The following is a 20,921-nucleotide window of genomic DNA, read 5'->3' as shown; positions in this document are numbered from 1 at the left end:
CACACACACACACACACACACACACACACACACACACACACACACACACACACACACACACACACAGCGTGCGTTGTGCCGATCATGTGACCTGACTGACTGACATTGAGACTCCAGGAGGCGGGACTTTCCCCCCACACACAGCAATCCACAGCATGGGAACGACAGCGGGCAGTAAGCGGGCACATGGGACCGCAAACAAATGTTCTGGGGTACCACACCTTCGGACCATAAGACGCACCCTCGTTTTCCCCCCACTTTTGGGGGGAAAAAAGTGCGTCTTATGGTCTGAAAAATACGGTAACTTTGCTCCTAGCTGACAGATCAGCAGACAGCTTTTAACTCTAGCTAAAAAACATCAACCTGGGCACAGAAATAACTTCTGGTGAAACATCAGCTCGGGTGAGGACATAATTGTTGGTGAAGGCTCGGTGAAGATGCTCAAGGCTGTGGGTGCCTGAGGGAGAGGCACGTTTCTCTGATGACAACAGGCCTCGAGGCCCCGCATCGCTCAATGCTTTCACCCTGTGTTTTGCACAGTTCCAATAATCTCATTTTTGCTTTTGCTTCCATCCCCCCGCAGCCACGTGGCCGTGGCAAGGTTCCTGCTTTCTTTTTGCTGGGAAACAAATGTACGCGGCGGCCCCCGCAACGGGTGCAGCACAGCCCGAGAGCCACCCCCCCCCCCTCAGGGGTTTCCAGGCAGCGGGTGACGTCAGATCAGGCCAACTCCAGCTGTCCAGCGTTTGCACAAGGTGCTCTCCGCTCATGCGCGGAGTCTCCCGGCGCCACGCGATGAGCCCAGGCACTCATCCCCCAGCATGCCCTGCGACGCCATCTCCCGTGATGACTTGCAGCATGGACTCTGTTTCCCGTGGTGCCGTGCAAGAGGGAGCCCGGCCAGGGCCTGAGGTGGGATTGCGGATGCCGCGGGCGCTGCGGGGCGGCCAGGCCGAGCCGGGCCCGCGCTGCGGAGCGCTGAGGCAGCGGGAGTCCCGCGTGCCGGCCGAGGGACAGAGCCGCTGCCCTGATTCCGCGCCCGCTTTGGCCGCCCTAGGCGATGTGGGCGGGGGCTGGGCCGCGCTGGGCTTCGTCACCGTCCTGGGCTTCGCCTCCCGTTTCTACCGCCTGCCGCAGCCGCCGCACGTCTGGTGAGGCACCTCACTGTTATGGTAACGGGGCGGCTGTTCGGGGTAGACCAAGTTCGAGGGGGCGGGGCCTGGGGTTGTGGGCGGGGCCTCGCGCTGGATTGGCGGATGCCTCTGCCAATCTACAGCCCCACGGTGCTACGGGGCGATTCTGCCCAGTCCCCCGCAGTGCGTTATGCCCTGGGGCCCGCAGCTGCTTTGTGGTTGGCTGCGTGCTCGGCGGGAAAGGGGAAGAGCGCTCCTACTGGTCTTGTGGCTCCTGGGAGCCTTTTGTACAGGCTCACCCTGGTCTCCTGGGCAGGCTTGGCCTTAGCTCTCGTTAGCTGCCAGCTGTATTGTCTGGTGCCACAGTGTAGTACATGGCCCAAGGCAGCGATCCCCACCACTGTGACTTGCACCTGGGCAGACAAGGCGAATGCACAGAGCCGAGGTGCGAGGCCTAACCTAGGGGCTGAGCCTGCGTCCGGTGTAACTTCCCTGTGGTGAACTGATGTGCTGCATTTTTAGGCAAGGGCTTTAGTGGGTGATGTTTTCTGTCAGACTCACTGTACTGTTAGGATAGGCTTACGCCTTTGGGTATTGCAGTACCCGTCGTTGAGGCAGCTTGTCCTAGTCTGTCCCAACCATGCTGCTGGTGCAGTAAAAGACATCACCCACCAAAATTCTGGTCTCTTGCAGATTTCCTGGACGTCATGGCTATAGCACAGGGGTAGGCAAAATACAGCCCAGGGGCCAGATCTGGCCCACAAGGCCATTCTATCCGACCCGTGGGGCCCCTAAAAAATTAAGAAAGTTAATATTTATCTGTCTTTGGTTCATGGAAAAAAAAAAATGACAGGAGCCAGGGGCAGTAGGACCCAGGGGAAGCCTGGCAGCCTCCCCACCCCACCCTCCCAGTCTTCTTGCCTGGGACCATTTGGGTACCCCATGCCAGAAACTCAGGTAAGTTGGGGGCCACACCCTGGGGAAATGGCCCCTCCCCTGCCCCATAGCTGGCACTCTCTGCTGCAGCTGCTCGCAGCTCACACTGGGTGTCCAGAGCCCGCACAGGCAGCCCCAGGCAGGCTGCGAGTGGCTGCAGCGTGGGGCGCTGGCCCCAGGGCAGGGGAGGAGCTACTCCCCTCGTGCTTAGCACCAGCTTGTAACCTGCCCCTGCTGCCAGCCTGCGCCCTGCGCTGGCTCCAGGATCGCCTGTCAGGGCTGCTCTGGCAGCAGCAGCTGTGGCCTCCTGAGCTTGCCGGGCCAGGCAGTGTTTGCTGCTGCTGCCCACCCAGAGGCCAGGGCACCTGTCAAGGGGCGGGGCTACCCATGCGGCCCTCAACAGCTGGGTAAGTGGCCCTCCGCCTGAAATAATTGCCCATTCCTGCTATACTTTGACACTTGTTACTCTCTACTAGCTTAAATATAACAGTATAAAGATGACTCCTGGGCTGCAAGTGCCTTTCCAGTTAATAAAAATACATTGCAACAATCATTAGAAAAATTAAATGGCAGCAGCAGCACATTTTCGTTTCTGTTATGCAAACCAGTCAACAGGTCCATTGCAGATCAACATTTTTGACTCTTCTTGTTCCCCTTCAAAAACCTAATTTCCAAAGCCACCCCATCCCTGGGCTTGCACTATGGAGCTTTGCTGAAAGCCTGGAAGGACCACATAACCCTCCTGATGAGGGGGCTTCCGATACTGAGAAATCTTCATGGCAAACACTCTCTTATAGATTGAGTGGACTCATGTTGGGCACTTTCTGCTGCTCTCCACTGTGTCAATATGGTACTGGAAGGGTGCTGTATCTCATGTGGGCAGCCTGTTAGTAAAAGGCCAAAAAACCTTTCAGCTTTTGAAAGACTAGGCAGGTCCTGGATGTTGTATTTGTGAAGAACATTGCACAGAATTTATGCCATATTTATGGTGAGAACTTATTTAATAAGTAGTCTTAACATGTTTTCCACCAGTTTCAGTTTATTTTTGGGTTTACTGTGTGCTCCCATGTACAGAGTGTTGCCAGTCTAGTTTAGAGATGATAATATTTAGGCACTAGTAGAAGACATCTCTGGGTGTTGGGTTACCTTCTCTTCCTGAGCACATTTTTCTGTTCTTTTTCTAGTTGGGATGAAACTCATTTTGGCAAGATGGGAAGTTACTACATTAACCGGACCTTCTTCTTTGACGTCCACCCACCTCTGGGGAAGGTGAACAACTCTTTTCAGATCTTCCATACAGGAGTCATTGGAGCAGCTGAAGCAAAGCCTATCTCTCCCTTCAGGTCAAAAGATAGGAGGAGGATCAGTTTCTGTGTTATGTTTAATGTCAGTCTAGCAGGAACCTCAGAACATCTGGCCACCTGCTAAGGATGTGACCAGTGCTTTTTTTCTTTATGGGAAATGCCCAAAATGGTAGAGTCAGCAGATTGCTAAAAGTTGGGTGTTGGGAAGCCCTTATTTGTTCTGAGAGAGAGTACGATACTAAAAGATGCATAAACGGGCTGTAGGTCTGCTTATGTGTGTTTGCCAAGTACTTGCACATCAAGTGGTTTAACTAGCGTCAACCTGAATAAAGTGCCCTGTCGACTGATAAGCAGTACTCTGTTTTTTGAGCAATGTAATCTAGAGGCCAGTTGAACATACCTATTACTTGGTTCATTCTTAAAATATTCATTTAAGAAAAGATACATTTTGTTGGTGGATGAGGATAGCAATTATGTGAGTATCTATAAGTGCATAGGCTAGTTACTGTTCTGCAGCCAAACACCTTATTAAGGTCAGAACTCATTTCAGAGTCTTCAGTGGTGCACATAACAGTTAGTACATAATTGGGGTTGAATACACTCAGAATGGAGATCTCCTAACATTTCAATCCTTCCTAAAAATGTGGTCGTTGTCCATTTCAGTTTTTCCTGCAGGCAGCATAATAGCTTCCATGAAACTGACTGTCATCATGTTAATTTCGCTTTATTGCTACTTGATAACACTATGAACCACTGCTCTTTGCTAGCTCAGGAATTTTGCTGCAGGGGTTGGTTACATAAGAGCTACAACATTTTTTTTTTTATTGCAAACTTAAGTTCTGCAGCTATTAATGTTTTAAGTCCCTACCTCAACTGGGAAAGCTTCCCACTTGTCAGATGAGGGGATCTTATGAGCCTGCCTCAGCGGTGCTCAATCTCTTGCCCATGGGGCCATGTCATCCAGTCCAGGACTCTACCCAGGGGTCCAAAAATTTGGTGGTAGGGGAGTGGTGGCAGTATGAATTGCCATGGTTGAGCACCACTGACAGGGGCAGATCCAGAGTGGTGTGGTGGCACAGCTGCACCCCCCTTTCTGGTCTCACAGCAGGAGCAGTAGCTGGAGATTTTTTTAAGTTTGTTTAAAACTAAATAAATAAATATACTGCAGCCCTCACTGCAGCCCCCTACTGTAGCCATCCCTGAATCAAAGTTCCCAAATAAAGTAAGAATTCCTGCCTCACTGCTCTATGCTCGGAGGAACATCCCTTCTATTCTCCTCCCTGCTCCCTTCCTTTCTGTTCTCCTGACTGCTATTGTTCCTGCTGTCCCAGGGACAAGAGAAGCTCCTGTCCTGTACCAGCTGGGCTGTGTGGGCACTGGGCTCAGCCCAGGAGAGCAGTAGTAGTGGGCAGGTGGGTTCGCCTGCCTGGTTCTCCCCAGGTGTTCCCTGCTAGCCCAAGAGCAGCTGCTGGGATGGTGAAGCTGCCCAGCACCACTGATGTCCTGGGCTGAACCTGCCCTTGTGTAGTGCTGCTGGACTGGCTCTGGAGCTCCCCTCAGCCCTGGTACAGCAGAGATAGTGGCAGCAGTAGGTATGGGGAAGGGAGGAGAGTATGAGTAGGGAGGGGAAGGTGTGGAATTATAACCTGCTTTGGCAACTTAAAGTCGCTGACTGCAGCTCCCATGGATGGGGACAAGTCTGGGAGCAGAGGTGCAGCCATCCCTGCAGTGCTGGTTGCTGCTCCTGCATCCCCTTTCATAAAATCCTGGATCTGCCTCTGACTGCTGGCCAAGATTATTATCGTGCCTATCGGATCATTTGTACAGTCCCAGCATGAATGCTGTTCCCAAAGTGTCCAAACAGTAATCAGATAGTAGCTAGGTATATCTGGGATGTCATGGGCATCTTCCTTGCAGCTGGAGTGAAACCCCTTCTTCTGAGGTGGTTTCACTCACCATGTTTTTTTTTCTTTTGCTTTCAGATGCTAATAGGACTTGCTGGCTATCTGAGTGGGTATGATGGCACATTTCCTTTCCAAAAACCTGGGGACAGATATGAGCAGCATAACTACATCGGCATGAGAGGGGTAAGAATCTATAGGCCAGAGCCTGACCATCAGCTCAAAAGTGAAAACAAATCACTGAAGGAAAGTAGACTCTTCTTTTGGTGGAAATGCAAGTTTCCCGCCTTATTTTTGGCTCCTCAGTTCAGACTGTTATGTTCCTTCAGAGTTTGAAGATGGGAGATTTTTACTGATACTTGCTACATTTTCACTCTCGCACCTCATCTGTCTCAATAGATTGGTCCTGGAATTTGTTGGATAGAATACGCGCCACCTCTGTCCAGCATCATGTTGTCATGTCCAGTCGGGTGGTGAGGTGAAACCCACATTTCACCTTCAAGTTCCCTGTTCAGTCATCTGGCCAGGATGAAATTAGGATGCATTGATTCTGAATGAGTCATGAAGCTACTTGTAAGATGCTTATATAGATGGTTTATTATGTCTAGAAAGAAACAAGAAAATAAACCTTGTTACTAGCATCTGTAAGTGTTGAACTGTTTGTACAATTGATATTCTCTGAACGATGTTATCTTTAGTTTGGCAGGTGTGTTCACTGTCATCTTTTGAGGAGCCCAACATTTCTCTCTCTCCCTTCTTTCAATGCAGTTCTGTGCATTCCTTGGTTCCTGCCTGGTTCCCTTTGTCTACCTCACAGTGCTGGAACTGTCCAAGTCATTGCCAGCAGCATTGCTGTCAGCTTTCATCCTGATTTTTGGTAAGAGTTCATGTGTCCACCTGGAGAACCTGAACAGTTCAGCTGGGGAGGAAGGACTAACTGTTGTAGAAGCCATCCTGAAGGCAGGTTGACTGCTCAGATACTTTCCTTTCCTGGAGTCTTAGGTCATCTGTCCACAAGGAGACACTGTCGAGAGATTGTAGACAATGCCTCTCTTCTAGGAGCTGAATAACTGGCTTTTCATTCAAAGTGCTCCCAGAGCATTTCACAGCCTGATCTAATTTATAAGTAGTTCTGTGTTATTCCTCACTTAAGCAGTGGAACATATTTACGCTTAATTTAAAAAACTGTATACAGGATAGATATCGAACTTTGTCGACCACCTAAATGCATCTCTGATGAGAGATATATCAGCTGTTTAACAGTGTGTTACAGTTGAAGGTAGGAAGTGAATAAAGATTCTGTGTAGAATCAAAAATACAATGAAGGATTGAAACAGACAAAATTGAAATTACCTGAATCAGGGCTTCTCCAGGATGTTGGTATTAACACACTAACGCCTGCAAACACAACACAGGGTTTTTAATATCCTCCACTCATGGCATGGTTTTTAAATTCATTTTTGTATCACCTGAAAGATAGTCTTCTGAGCTTCACAGCATCCCCTGGTGTTGTGCTGGTGTGCGATTTCAGTATTGGCTTTGCGGAAAGATTGCTGCTTACTATAACATTTCCATTCATACCGTATTTCCTGCTTGGCAGTTCACAGCGCTGTGTAATATCATTTGGAAAAAGCCTTGTTTCCATTTCCAGTATTGCCCTTGACTAAGTAAGCTAATTGATTTACTAAGCTGTAGTTTAGCTTTGTAACTGAGGCATCTCTTGGTGTGTCTTTTTTCAGATACAGGTTGCATTACACTGTCCCAGTATATTCTGCTTGATCCCATTTTGATGTTTTTCATCATGGCAGCTGTGCTGAGTATGGTCAAATATAACTCCTGTGCAGATCGGTAAGATGGTGATTTTTTTTTTTGAGTATACTATAGAAGTTTGTCCCTTCATGCTTGGACAAAGAGAGAAGATGCCAATGCAAAAGAATTTAGTTGAATTTGAACAGAACAGGGCTCAGTCTTAACAGTGGGAGTATGTGATTTCTGAATTTGGGATGCTGTAGCAGGGCTAAGTGGGACAAATGAGTAGAAGGGGAATGAAGGAAGGTTATTTGGCCCATGACAGGAATAAAGATTATTTTGAACACAGTTGTTTATGACAATAGAAAAAGTCAAGGCCATGAGACAGAAAGATTTAGGAGAGAGGACTGACTAGAATTTGTGATGAGAGAAATATTAACAGGACTATTGATGGTATGCAGTCGTGTAGAAAGTTTGAAAGTAAAAATTAGAATATTGAACCCCATATAACATGAAAAGAAACCAGTTGGGGGTCATCATGTGCTCAGGTCAGCTCAATGAAAGATGAGAGCAGTTTTTTCCACCTGGTTTGCTCTCTAATAATAAGAGTTTTGATGCGTCATCTTGCTTTACTTTCATCAGTGCCAGATCAAGGGAGCTCTGCTTCTTCACAAGTCCATTGACACTTATAAAATCCTTCTGGCTGAAATGTCAATAGTATAACTTACAGCAGTTGGTTCCCCTGAATTTTTTTGGAAGTATGTTTATGACATTTCTGAATGAATCTGATAAAATTTCCAGGCAGATTGATGGATGCAAATTCAAACAGTGTGATCTTGCTTATACAGGACATTTTGGGGGATGCTGGAAAGCTTTTGTATGATGGGGCCGCACAGGACACTTTCACACAATAGAACCAGAATCAGATGATATGAAAGTATAGAAAGCTGTAGTAGGGTTGGAGTGCTGTAGCTGTGATGGTCCAGGAAATGTCCAAGAGCCAAGGCTTTTTTTGATACCTTTTATGGAACCAACTGCGTAGTTAAGAGAACTGTTGGACACAGTTTTGAGCATCTGGTACCTTCCTCAGGTGACCTGACCAATACCTTTCCCAACTATATAGTTGGTCCAGTAAAGGAAAGATGCACTAATTCATGGCCTTTTGCACTGTATCAAATGTGCTGCATGATCAACTGTGCCAGCCTTGGTGTGACTGTTGTAGGCATGGCTGAAACATGACTTGTGAAGCCATGTAATGCTGTGTGCAGCCATCTTCATCTATAACAAAGGAGCTATGACCTGTAGAGACTACAGACTATCCTACCCACTACCCAGTGTTGCATCTGACCAGCTCAAGATGCAGCACTATATGCTGAAACCTGACATGTTCCCATGTCTCTTTATTCAGGGAGGTGAATATCTGCTTTATTTTACATAAATGTGAATGGCCACTGCCTTCTGGTTAGTTGCTGGTGTAGCTTGTGGTTGAAGGACGGCGTAGACACCCAGAGGCAGAGTCAGCGGTAGAGAGTTAAAAGGGTTTCATCCACCTTTTTCATGTCTTCTCTCATATTTGATTTTAGTCTTCTTATAACTTTTGTTTTTTCCCCCACTTTGTGCTAATTAACTTTGTGGTGTACACAGTACCATAGCAAGGGTGGTACCAGCAGTGGAATAGCACTGGGCATTCTCACCCTAGGCACTACCTGAAGGGAGGCAATAAAAAGCAGCTGCTGCTGGCAGCTGCGCAAACACAATTGCACATAACAGCGACTGGAAGTTGTCACTGCCCCCAAATGCTGTGTGTGCAGCACTGTGCCTTTGTTGCTAGCTGCACATAGGAAGATATTCTGTCCCCACATCTTTCTGGCATCTTTCTATGCACACTTTATTTTATCCTACACTGCTTAGTTCTTCGAGTGTCTGTGGCAGCTCGGAGAAGAAGAATCTTTGTATTCTTCTCAGTCCCATACATAAGAGGCTTGGGCCTTGCTCCAAACAGTTATGTCAGGTTATAGCCTTGGATTTGAATCCTATTCTATGAAGAGGAGACACAGGGGTCTCTAGGCATTGGCAATAGTCTCTTTGCACACATGAAAATAAAACCAGTGAGTGATTCCTGAGAAGTGGAAGAGATGGCTGCTGTAACAGGTTGTGCAGAGGCCCAGGGCCTGCTCTGAGCAAGCAGATGGTGTCCTTTGTTTTTTCAGTATGCTGTTCTTTGTGCTCATAGCCACTGTCTCACCAGTGACCTGCTCCATCTGTTGTGCAGGCCCTTCTCTCTCCCTTGGTGGTTCTGGCTGAGTCTGACTGGGGTGAACCTTGCTGGAGCGATGGGGGTGAAGTTTGTTGGCCTCTTTGTAGTGATCTTGGTTGGACTGAACACGATCTCTGATCTGTGGGATTTGCTGGGGGATCTCAGCCTGTCACTGGTGAGTATTGTGAACTTTTCTTTTTGTTAGTTCTTTTTTCTTTATCGACTTCCCTGCTTTTAATATTTATGAAAACAGCTTAGTACCAGAACTTCGCTGCTATTTTAGGTCCTTCAGTGCCAGATGGTAACTAGAAATGAAAGTTATAATGCATAGATTGTCATTTTGTGAGTTTAAAAGCTATATATTGGTGGGATGTAATGCTACAGGGGTGTATTGGAAGCACTGCCATTGTTTACCAGAGGAAACTGACCTTTTGAACTGGGTACATTTTATTTCACTCTAGGCTGCAAATATATATCAAACATGTCTGTAGGTGGTCCAGAATCCTACAACATGGCCTTCTAAAGAAAACATAAGACCTAGATGTTCCTAATTTGCAGAATCTAATTTGCTTATAATGAAACAACTTGATGCTGTCTTAATTTTCGGTACAATGATGCAACCTGCATGGACTAAAAATCTAAGTGCTCCAGCACGATCCTGTGGCTCATCTGCAGGGTATGCTGTGACTTGCAGTCTCCGTAGCTTATCCCGATGCACTGAAGATGAAGGCAGTCCTAGATTGCTTCATTTTATACAAATTTAGTTTAGTTTTTGGGGTTCAGGTAAATTGCCAGTAGAATCATTTCACGAAAAAACATGTTGGGTGCTATGGATTAAAATCTTGCACCTAGTGCTTAAAGCTGTGAAATCTGGTATCTTGTCCTCTGATGCAGTTTTTAAGATCTGGCAGCTTGTTCAGAAGCACACTTTTGGAAAAAAATGTTTAATTCTCTTCTTATCCCAGCCTGTTTCTGAGCTCAGAAATTTATTTTCTTCCCCTTGCTGGTTTTGTCCTTTTAAGTTTCATAAATGCTGTTTCCTAGCCCCCCCCGCCCCCATGTGATTTGTTTTCGCTGATTAATGTGAATCGATATGGGCTGCAAAGCTGCGGTGTTTCAGCTCCAGGGAAGTGCTTCTTGCACATACAGTCAGTTAATTGTATTTGAAATGGAACAAATCCATCATGTGTAAGCTTTCTGCCAGCAGACGGCTGCAGAGTGATTTCATTTGTGCTGCTGGCAGCAAAGAAGGAGAGCTCCAAGTCTTAAAATGTGTAAAGAAATCCATTGACGACAGAAGAGAGGCGCTTGCTGAATAATTAAACATTTGGCAACCATTATTAGCAAAAGGACTAGTAACGGAAAAGCCTATCAGCACAAATAATTTATCTCTGTATTAGCTGTGGAACTGATTTTTGTCTGTTTACAAGTAATGTTTTTTGGAAATCCAGTGATTTCCTGAACTAGCACCTCATATTCTTTCCTAAAAAAAATCTTTGTTGGTAGAAATCTTGCAGCCTGCCAAGGAACTGCTTAGCTCTTATGTTCCCAGCGCTCTGTGTGAAGAGTAACCTGCAAGAGAGATGTGCTTTGCAGTCCCATTCAGGGGCATTCCTGCAGTGGCTGCAATTAATCTGAACTGTTTCTGTTGCAGATCATGTTTGGGAAACACTTGCTGGCACGAGTGCTCTGCCTCATCCTGCTGCCTCTTTCCCTTTACATGGCTCTGTTTGCTGTTCATTTTGCAATATTAAATAAAAGGTATTTCTCAAGCGTGTTTCTCTTAGTTTTCTTCCTTATCATAGGAGGAAAATTACCCCCTGCCCTTTGAATTGGGAATCACTATTTTAACTCTCTTGACTGTTTTTTTGTTTTTTTTTCTGGTAACGTTTTAGTGTTAGAAGTCAGAAGCCATGTCTTAGACTAAAGACTCTGCCTGGACTAAAATATCGTTCTTAGATGGTCTGTGTGTGCAGAGCACCGAGGTCAAATTAACAGTTGGACTATGCTTTAACATGCTGCCAGTGCCAGACTGTGTTGCAGCCCCATTGTGGATAGATGCATATAGATTATTTAAAGCTGATAGTGCATGTGGTAGGTTTTTCATGTATACTTTTAAATAGTGAGAAATAGCAACTAACTCAGTGGTCCTGTCCTGCTTTGCAGAAATTACCATAATTTTAAGATCAACAGCTCCCCTTTCTCCATATTATTCAACATATTTATACCCTTTTAATGGGTAGGGAAAGTGACTTACACAAAGCCATAACACAAGCCATTAGAAGAGCTGGGACAAGAGCCCTGACTTCATCCTAGGCTAGTACTTTAAATATATAACTGTCCCTTCAGTGCCACTAATTAGATTATGTCAGAGGGTGTAGGTGCCTTTTTACAGAAAACAAAGTTCTTTTTTCAGTAGAACCTGTGCTTGGAGTTGACCAAAGGATAACAGTTCTGCTTTGTGGCAACTACTGATTTTCAGACATTAATTTCATTCTGTACTGGAGCCAAGTTTGAACTATGGTTCTTTTTCATTACAAACAGGAAGGGTGGGGAAGGAGGGCAGAGGGGAGGGCAAGGCAGGGACCTATCCAGAGGGGGTGCAGTAGTGTGGCTATACCCTCATTTTGGATTGCACCACACCACAGGAGCCTCTGGGTACTTTTTCAGGTCCCTAATGCTGGTGAAAATCCTCCCTCCTGCTCAAAGGCATGCTCTTTCCTTCCCTTCCCCACCTGCCTTTCTTGCTCTTTCAGTGGCAGAAAAGCACTAGAGCTGTTTCTGCCCACTGGTGGGTGCTGGGCTCAGCTGGGAACAATGGCAGCAGGGGTAGATGGTGGGTTCCCCCTCCCAGTGCCTGTTCCCAGCAGGGTAGAAGCAACTACTCTTCTCTTACTCTGCCCCTTTCCCTCCCCAGCTGAACCCAGCCTCCACTCAGCTCTGCATGCTCTTTGCTGTCCTGGAGCAGTGGAGAAGGTAGCAGGGACAGGCAGGGGAATGGTGGGGGAGGGGAAGAAAAGGAAAGGTGGGAGGAGAGGGAGTGGTCCTGAGCAGGAAGGGTAAGGGAGGGAGAATTTTCACCTGCTTTAGGGTCTTTAAAAAGTCTGCCCTCACTGGTGGGGGTAGAGGAGGCTGGAAGCCAGGGGTTGCAACGCAGACCACTGCTCCTCCACTGTCCTTTGAGAAATCCTGGATCTGCCCCTGGGTGAGTGTGTGTCAGTCCCCACTCTGTGGTCTGATTGTCAGACTATGAACTTGGGTTTTGGGGAACTATATTTAAGTCCCCACTCTGTCCAAATCAGAAAAGTTTTCCATCCCAGTTCCCTCCAGTCAAGTAGAATGGATGCTTAAACACAGGTTTTCTGCATCCCAAGCCATTGTCCCAACCAGACTTTCTTTCTCTCTCCTCCTCTGTTCTGTGGACCAAAAACTTTCCAAGGAAGACTTTTTGGAAACAGTCCACCTTTGCAAAATGTTTTGATTAGCACTACCCACATTATGTTAAGTGTTTCCAGTGAGAGAAACTCCACTCCAGTTCCCTGCGCCCACATTATGCGTTTCCAATGAAAAAGAATAAGGAGGGCTGTATAATGATGGGCCACACTCTAAAGGTAGAACAGCTGTCAGTACATGTGGAATGGGTACAGTGGATAGTAAAGTGATCAAGGTGGTAATTGCCCATATGGTGGCAATAGAAGGAGAACTTAAGAGGTACTTAAAAATAAATAAGCTATTTGTTATCTTTACTCCCTGAGCTTGAAGGCGTGAGTCTAGTGGTCTCACCAAAACCATCTTGACTGTTGTGGGCCTCTAGTGGCCACTGAGAAGGATTCTGACTTGCCCAAGGTGACAGTGAATCAACATTATGTGTCATAGAAAGAAAATTACTGTACCTTGTGCGGAACTAAAAGGGTGAGGCTTTTGATGGCCTTTGATGTCTTGAAATCCTTGAGGCTGTTGAAAACTGCTTGCAGGAGTATATACAGGTATCTTTTGCCACTACATGTGAGAGCTAGGCACCTCATGGAACTTAGGTCCCTCTCTTGTCTGTATTTTGAGGCTGACTAGTGCAGGGGTAGGCCATGTTTTTTGGTCGGAGTGCCGAAAAACACCACAATACCTACCTTGGAAGGTGCTGGGTGCCAGCATGGCAGAAAAACAAAATGAGGGCAAGGGGTATGTGGCAGGATGCCCTGCTTGTGTCCCTGCCCCCCCCCCCAGCCCTACTGCCCTTTGCCTTCCACTCAAAGCCCATGCCCCACAGCTCGGGCTCTGTGGCTGCCAGCAGCTACCCTGGCTCTGGGTAGCTGCTGAAGCCCAGGCTGCTCCCAGCAGGGCTTGTAGCATCCCAGCTGCCTGCTGGGAGCAGTCTGGGATCCCGGCGGGCAGAAGCTCCCCAGAGCCGGGGCCAGCTGCAGCCAGGAGGCTCCAAACAGCTGTGCTGGGGTCCGGGCTCTGGCATCAGCTCCATACTGGCATGTGCAGGCACGCCTGGGAACAGGTGGTTGGGGAGGGGGCTGAGGCAGCGCAGCCCTGGTCTCTCCCCAACTCCCAGCATGGAGGTGATGAGCCCGGCGCAGCTGTTTGTAGCCAGCCTGGGATCTGGGCAGCTGCAGCGGGCAGCTGGGCTCATCACCTCTGTGCCGGGAGTGGGGAGAGACCAGGGCTGTGCTGCCTCAGCCCCCTCCCTCACCACCTGCATGTGCCGGTGCAAAGCTGATGCCGAAGCCCGGCACAGCTGTTCAGAGCCTCACGGCTGCAGCTGGCCCCGGCTCTGGGGACCTGCTTCCAGCCGGAATCCCGGGCTGCTCCCAACAGGCAGCTGGGATGCTGCAAGCCCTGCTGGGAGCAGCCCGGGCTCCATCGCTAGCAGCAGCTATGTGGAGCCAGGGCTGGCCACGGTGTGCCAAGCAAAATGGCCTCATATACCACGCTCGGCATGCATGCCAGGGGTTGCTGACCCCTGGACTAGTGGTTTTGCATTTCTTGCTTAAAAATGATTTAATTCCTAGCTTATACATTCCCATAGACTCATGGTCTGTACATTCTTTGCTCTCTTCTAGTGGACCTGGTGATGGGTTCTACAGCTCTGCCTTTCAGTCCCGGCTGATTGGGAACAATCTTCACAATGTCTCCATTCCAGAGCGTAAGTGTTCAGGACCTTTGGAGAATAAACAGCTCAGACTAATGCAATCAACATCACCATACAGGCAAAACAAAACATAACAGTCTTGAAATCCAAACCCCTCGTAAGCCAGTGGGTCAGTTTGACAGCTGGGTCAGTCCAAATAAAGCCTGCGTTCTCAAGGTTAGATCCCTGCGCCTTTCTTCAGGGTCATCTTATTCATCAGAAGCTTAAGGCATACGTGCCTGATCCAGTGCCTTGTTCCAAGTTTCTTTTCTATATTTTTTAATAATATTTAAGAAATGGTTACGGTTTGGATTATTTTTTTTGCCACTGCTGCTTTTGCCTTGCTTTTTTGTCTTTTACTCTGCTTGGATCAATGAAACAAGACTTGGCAGTTTCCCTTATTTGTTTTAGGTGTCGGATAACATGATGCGTGTTGGATTTGTATCCATCTGTGCAAGAGAAGGGCTTACACTGAAAATGTGAACTCAGAATACATACTTGGAATCAGAGCCTTAGGTCCAGCTGAGCTGTATTTAATGTAAAGCTGGGTACAGCAGATAGCCAACTGATCAAACTGGTGATTGGCTATATGATGGTAATGGATTTGTTAAAAGCTTTTAAGACTAAATAAGCTATTAATTAGGGAAGCTAAAGTTGGCTTTATGTTATTTTGTGGTTCTCAGATCCAGAGTTAGGACCATAGATTTTGCTCATGCCATTTAAAGCAGCTTTAGCACTGCTTCGCTTCAGCTTTTGCCCAACTGTCCCCTGTTCCAGTAGCAGGGGACTGCCAGAGTGCAGTGGTGCTCCGGCCAAATTTTCTCCCTTTCTCCAGCCATGTCTGCTGTGCTAGGGGCTAGTTGGCAGCTAGTTAAGCTTGTTTTAATATCTCCTGTGAACAGCTGAAGGGCACAAAGTACTGAGGCTGAGTATCTGGATCACTCTTGGCTACTCCAAGAAAGCTTCCTAGGAATTAATGATGAGAGAGAGCTTTGCTTTGTGTATTTGACAGCAGTGTGAGTACATGTAATCAGTTCCCTACATCCCCCTATGTAGTCAGTCTGACATTTTTTCCTATTGCTTATATGAGTCTTTCTGATAGCAATAGGGGAAAGAAAAACAAAGTGGGGGGATAAAGTGGGGAGAAGGTTAGGTTCTAAAACAACAAACATTGGCAGGAGGATTCGGGCATGTGCAGGATATGAAACTGGTTTTTTTTAGAATTACTTAGGTCATAGTTGATTATGCTCTTTAAAGAAAAAAACCCCTGGACTTCTACTTATTCAAAATAATCAAAAAAATCAAAAGAAAAAATGTTCTGTTGGTATAATCTCCTTTCTGTGCTCTTTCTCCAAAAGCAGATGTTGTGTGTTACTCTAGTTCTGCAGTATTGCTGGATTGCTGGAAGTGTTTAATAATAGTTTGTAAGTAGTAGGTTAGTTTCATAGTTTCTAGGGTCAGAAGGGACCTGAGCAGATCATCAAGTCCGACCCCCTGCCATGGCAGGAAAGAATACTGGGGTCAAATGACCCCAGCAAGGTGTACATCTAGCCTCCACTAGCTGATAGTAAGTTGTTTGTAATGATATATCATGGCGGGGGCAGGTGGGAATGGGCTTGCTTGAAATAAAGGTTGGAACCTGTTCTGTTAGTCCCTGCAATGCAGTCTGACTATGGAGTGATGTTTTATGGGAGAGCTGCCACAGATCTGACTCCCCTTCTGTTTCTTTTAGATCTGGCATATGGCTCTGTCATCACAATGAAGAACCTTCGAATGGCAGGGGGGTATCTTCATTCACACTGGCACCTGTACCCTGAAGGAGTGGGAGCACGTCAGCAGCAGGTCAGTGTGTTGCTGTTGTGTGTAGGATGTCACTGTAACACTACAGCCACCTTGTGATATATGCTCTGTTCCATTTGGAGCTGCTATAAGATTTAAATCCTCCGGTAAAAACAGCTGTTCTTTCCTACTGCCCTATTCCTTTGTCATTTTGCCTGGGAAGGTGCAAGTCTGGAACCAACTTCCGAGAGAAGTGGTGCAGGCTTCTACCCTGGGGGTGTTTAAGAGGAGGTTAGATGCACATCTTGCTGGGGTTGTTTGACCCCAGTATTCTTTTCTGCCATGGCAGGGGGTCGGACTAGATGATCTGTTCAGGTCCCTTCCGACCCTAGAAACTATGAAACTATAAGTCCTCCCATTTTCTATTTCTGGCTAAAGTTGAAGCCAGAAATGAGGGAGAGTTTCAAGGAACTGAAGCTCTTCTCATACATCGTGATGTTGTGGTACACACCTCTGATTAATGTGTTATTCCTGAGGCCTCCAGCACTGAGCATTTAGATACAGCTGTGACAGAGGCTACTATGGTTCTTAGATTCCTTATTAGAATTTTAGGAGGGGACCAGGACTGTCTCCTGAATTTGGTCCTTAGTGGGAAGACCTTGGTAGTAGAGAAACCTCAAATGATACCACTCTCACACCAGAAGGATTTGCTTGCAATACTGAGGGTGCATCATAATGGAGAGATTTCTTCCATTTTGCCCTCTGAACATGTGCCAAAACAACTTAAAAATTTGTTATATTTCCCAATGAAAGAGCAGCTGCCACCTGATGGAAAGCTGTGAAAATCCTTGTACATTAGAATTTTGAACAAGCCTCCTCCATTCTTTCCCATTAGATTTGTAATACTGTTTCTGCAGTGCAGTTCCTATGCTTATCAAAATTCTGCAAAGAGGTCTTGCTGCCTTTTGATCAGGGAATCCCTGCTGTACGTGAAAGCCTAAAAAATACCTTCTGAATTTCCCTATGGGTACTTTAAAATGCCATCTCCTTCTATGGACAGAGGCAATTTGTAACTGCTTCAAAAGGGGAGGAGGAGTTGCATGTATCAGCTGTTATGCTGTACCTGTTACCACTGCGTGCTCCTGTAGCCAGACAAGTGAATAAAAAAAAAGAAGTTAAAATTGCAATAATTTTGCTCCACTTGTTATGTATTCATGCTTCTGCAGTGATACAAGTATACCATGCAGCTATACCTATTAACCACATTGCCTTTGTGGAGAGCATTAAGTGGTAAGAATAAAGGCATGGAGTCTCTTCTCCTCAGTTTTGTTTCTCTTCATGGTACTGACCTCTCCCGCTATCCTGGGCACGTCACTTCCTCATTTTATGCCTTGTTTTCCTCCTTTTAATACTCACTGCAGCACTGGAGACACTTTATTCAGTAGATTAGGTTTCTTTACTTTCATAAACTAACAGTAAAAAGAAACAATTCCTTAGAAGTAGAATCACTTTGTATCTGCTTATTCCTAACCAAAAATCCTAATTGTCTCTTCACGGCGGTATTATTTGTTGCCGTGGAAGTGACTGAGGTGCCACTTGCAAGGTTTCTAATATCAATGGCGGGAATTTCAAGAGTTTCATGCTGTACAGCTTGTTGTGGAAAGAGCCTCTGAACTAGGGCTGAGAGGAAATAGAGCTGCGTGATTTAGAAGTTATTACCAGGAAAACAGAGCAATAGAGGAAAGGTAGAAAACTGCAAGTGTCATAGCACACTGTAACACAGGTACTGCATTTCCCCATTTGGTTGATAGATTTGTGGTTTGGATTACTTGGGGTCTAAAAACTAGGACTTTTAACTGGGGGCAGCATCACAAAGTTATCCTATATTTATTTTATTAGCACTGGATATATTTGGTATTTAGAGTTGCTGATGAAAGGAGCTTGTTCCTTGGCCAGACCCTGACTTGTTGGGTGAAATGATTTTTCATTGTGTTTCCAGGTCACTGCCTATTTACACAAAGACTTGAACAACCTGTGGATTATAAAGAAATATGATTCGAACACAGGTAAGCAGAACACTAACAAATAAGCCATCTAACTGATACTTCTGTTTTTAACTAGCATGTTCTTGCATAGCCTCTTGGGTAACAAAGCAGTTTTTAGGTGGCTGACAGTGGAGAGCTGTGTGCCATGTAAATAAATCATAACTTTCATAGATTCATAGACATTAGGCCTGGAAGGGACCTTGGAAGATCGAGTCCAGCCCCCCGCCTGAAGGTAGGAAGTTAGCTGGGGTCATAGGATCCCAGCAAGATAAGCATCCAATTTGCCCTTGAAGGTGTTCAATGTAGGTGCTTGAACCACCTCCGCTGGCAGGCTGTTCCAGATCTTGGGGGCTCGGACAGTAAAGAAATTCTTCCTTATGTCCAGCCTGAAACGGTCTTGCAGTAGTTTATAACCGTTTGACCTCATCATCCCTTGGGATGCTCTGGTGAACAAATGTTCCCCCAGATACTGGTGGTCACCCCTGATAAACTTATAGGTGGCCATCAGATCACCCCTGAGCCTGCACTTTCCCAGGTTAAAGAGTCCCATAGCTCTCAACCGGTCATCGTTGGACCCAAACTTTATTTTCCTTCCAGATGTGATGTTCAGCTTTTTTCTGGCTACGAGCTGTGATGATAACTTGCTAGACAACCACAGACTGCAATGAATACATACAATGAATCGTATTTGATTTACCATATTTTTTTATTCAGAGGTGTGTCTCCCAGACTACAGGTTCCAGAATGCAATAGATTTTTTTTCTTAGTGCATGGCTGCTTGGGTCAAAATAATGTTGGACATTGGGAATAGTTGTTTGGACAGATCATCCATTATTTAGATTCCTCCATGGTATATCTGGAGCATGCTTGTTATATAGGGTTTCCTTTCTGTGTTAGTTTTGCATAATTAAAGTTGATGAATGGCTGCAAAAAATCATTCTTGATTTATATTTCTAATCTGTGCTGAACAGCGTGGTTTCATCAATTTCCTTATTGGACCCAAGGGCAGCCAAAGTCTGTTTTAGAATACTGCCACAGAGTTTTAGGGAGGAACCCTCAGGGCCAGTTATTACACTTAAATTAGGGTTCATACTGCTTCTAGAATCCACTGATGTGATTTACTGAAGGCAAAAACTCGGTATTCTTAAAACTCTTCCTTCAAGAACTTTGATTCATTTTTCAGACTTGGTAATGAGATCTATTTATGCTCTCCTTACAGATCATTTGGACCCTTCTTGTACTGTGGAGTTTGTGAGACATGGAGATATAATTCGGCTGGAACACAAAGAGTAAGGATATTTCTTGGGATTTCAATAGAATCAGCATTTGAGATAGGACTGGTGATGGGAGGACTTGTCTCTAGACCCCTCTCTGCCATGAATGCTAGGCTTGAAGACTATCAAGGTATTTTGGTGCCCATGTCTTATGTCTGTATTTTCCTTCCTTTCACTGTGCAGCAAGAAGGTCTCCTTATTTATTCATTATGTATAGGACTTTTGTTGCCCTCAATCATAGGAAAAGTTTATGGAAAATATAACTAGTTAAAGTTAAAAGTTAGCAGTCTTTAAAATTAACTTGAGTTAAGTTAAATAGTTCCACTTTCAACTAGTTAATAGGTAAGTTAAGAAGAGAGTAACTAGTTTAAAAGTTAAGTTGATTCGTGAGAAATTCATGAAACACGGTGAATTGCCTCTTAGCATAATTTTTAATTTTCAAATGTAATGGGTGGGGTTCTTTTCCATGAGCCCACAGAAGCCCACTAATTTACTTGGAACTCACCCTGTTTTACCTGAAAATAGTGTTATACTTGTCAAACAGTTTTCAAAATAACAATTTACCAATACCTATGCAATGTTAGATCCTTCACACCCTCTCCATATGAAGTACTTTGTAAAAATCAATGCATCATATAGGTATACCAGAATAGCAGAAAGGAGATATTCATAGCCAGGTGACAAATGAAAGCTGTTCCTGCAGAAAAGCTCTGTTATTACAATTTTTATTGCTCAAAAGGTAACAAGAGGGTATGAAATGCAACTGAATTAGAAATAATGAAAGTGTCTGAAAATCAGAATTAGACTGAAATGAGAAAATCAGTTTAAATGAGAAAAAGAATGTTCAGTTGCATAGCAGAAAGTATTTAAACATGCTTATTGAACTTCAGCAAAAGCTGCATTTCAAAATTTACATCTGACAATTTTCCTCTTCTGTCTTGCAAAACTAAGCCCCCACTACTGAACAAATGGTGTATATGGGCAGATGAGGGAATGATTGTGTTATAACGGATGAATAGTTTTTCATAATAGGTAACATCTCAGATAAGTTTCTCACATATCAGAAGTGGGCTGCTGGTCCTGATCTTCATTAAAATTAAAAAATTCATCATCTTCTTCACCCTCACTACTTGCTCTCACTGTTACTGGGATCAGTGTCTCTGCTTGTTTGTGTTTGTTTCCTCTCCTGCAGCCAACTGGCTGCCCTGTTGACTTCTGCAAATGCACAGACCTAAGGAACTCTGGAACTTGTAGTTCTTAAGAGAACATATCTCATAGGAAGGCAGACTACTTTCTGTCTCTCAGACAAGAAGTCCTAGAGTTTCAATAAAGAAATATCGTTCCATGCAAGTCCTAGAGAGTGTCTGTGTCAGAAAAAACTCTGGGAAAGCTGGATTTCAATTTTTTAAAAC

At 45.5% G+C, this 20,921-nt stretch overlaps 1 protein-coding gene across 1 annotated transcript in view; it reads left to right on the top strand.

Annotated features, from left to right (window-relative positions):
* Positions 1 to 665: 665 nt before the first annotated feature.
* The window catches only part of POMT2 (protein O-mannosyltransferase 2), a 35,860-nt gene continuing 15,604 nt past the window's right edge, over positions 666 to 20,921 (top strand). The window contains exons 1-11 of the mRNA XM_019552067.1: positions 666 to 1,151; positions 3,254 to 3,338; positions 5,356 to 5,460; positions 6,043 to 6,151; positions 7,014 to 7,122; positions 9,296 to 9,455; positions 10,935 to 11,041; positions 14,344 to 14,426; positions 16,144 to 16,253; positions 18,190 to 18,256; positions 19,455 to 19,524. Coding sequence (XP_019407612.1) covers positions 769 to 1,151; positions 3,254 to 3,338; positions 5,356 to 5,460; positions 6,043 to 6,151; positions 7,014 to 7,122; positions 9,296 to 9,455; positions 10,935 to 11,041; positions 14,344 to 14,426; positions 16,144 to 16,253; positions 18,190 to 18,256; positions 19,455 to 19,524 — 1,388 coding nt within the window. The 5' untranslated portion in view covers positions 666 to 768. The remainder of the gene's footprint in view (positions 1,152 to 3,253; positions 3,339 to 5,355; positions 5,461 to 6,042; positions 6,152 to 7,013; positions 7,123 to 9,295; positions 9,456 to 10,934; positions 11,042 to 14,343; positions 14,427 to 16,143; positions 16,254 to 18,189; positions 18,257 to 19,454; positions 19,525 to 20,921) is intronic.

The sequence above is a fragment of the Crocodylus porosus genome, unplaced genomic scaffold (genome assembly GCF_001723895.1).
Source record: "Crocodylus porosus isolate Cpor-Errol unplaced genomic scaffold, CroPor_comp1, whole genome shotgun sequence".
Classification (NCBI taxonomy): domain Eukaryota; kingdom Metazoa; phylum Chordata; order Crocodylia; family Crocodylidae; genus Crocodylus; species Crocodylus porosus.
This window is presented reverse-complemented; position numbering and strand designations above follow the sequence as displayed.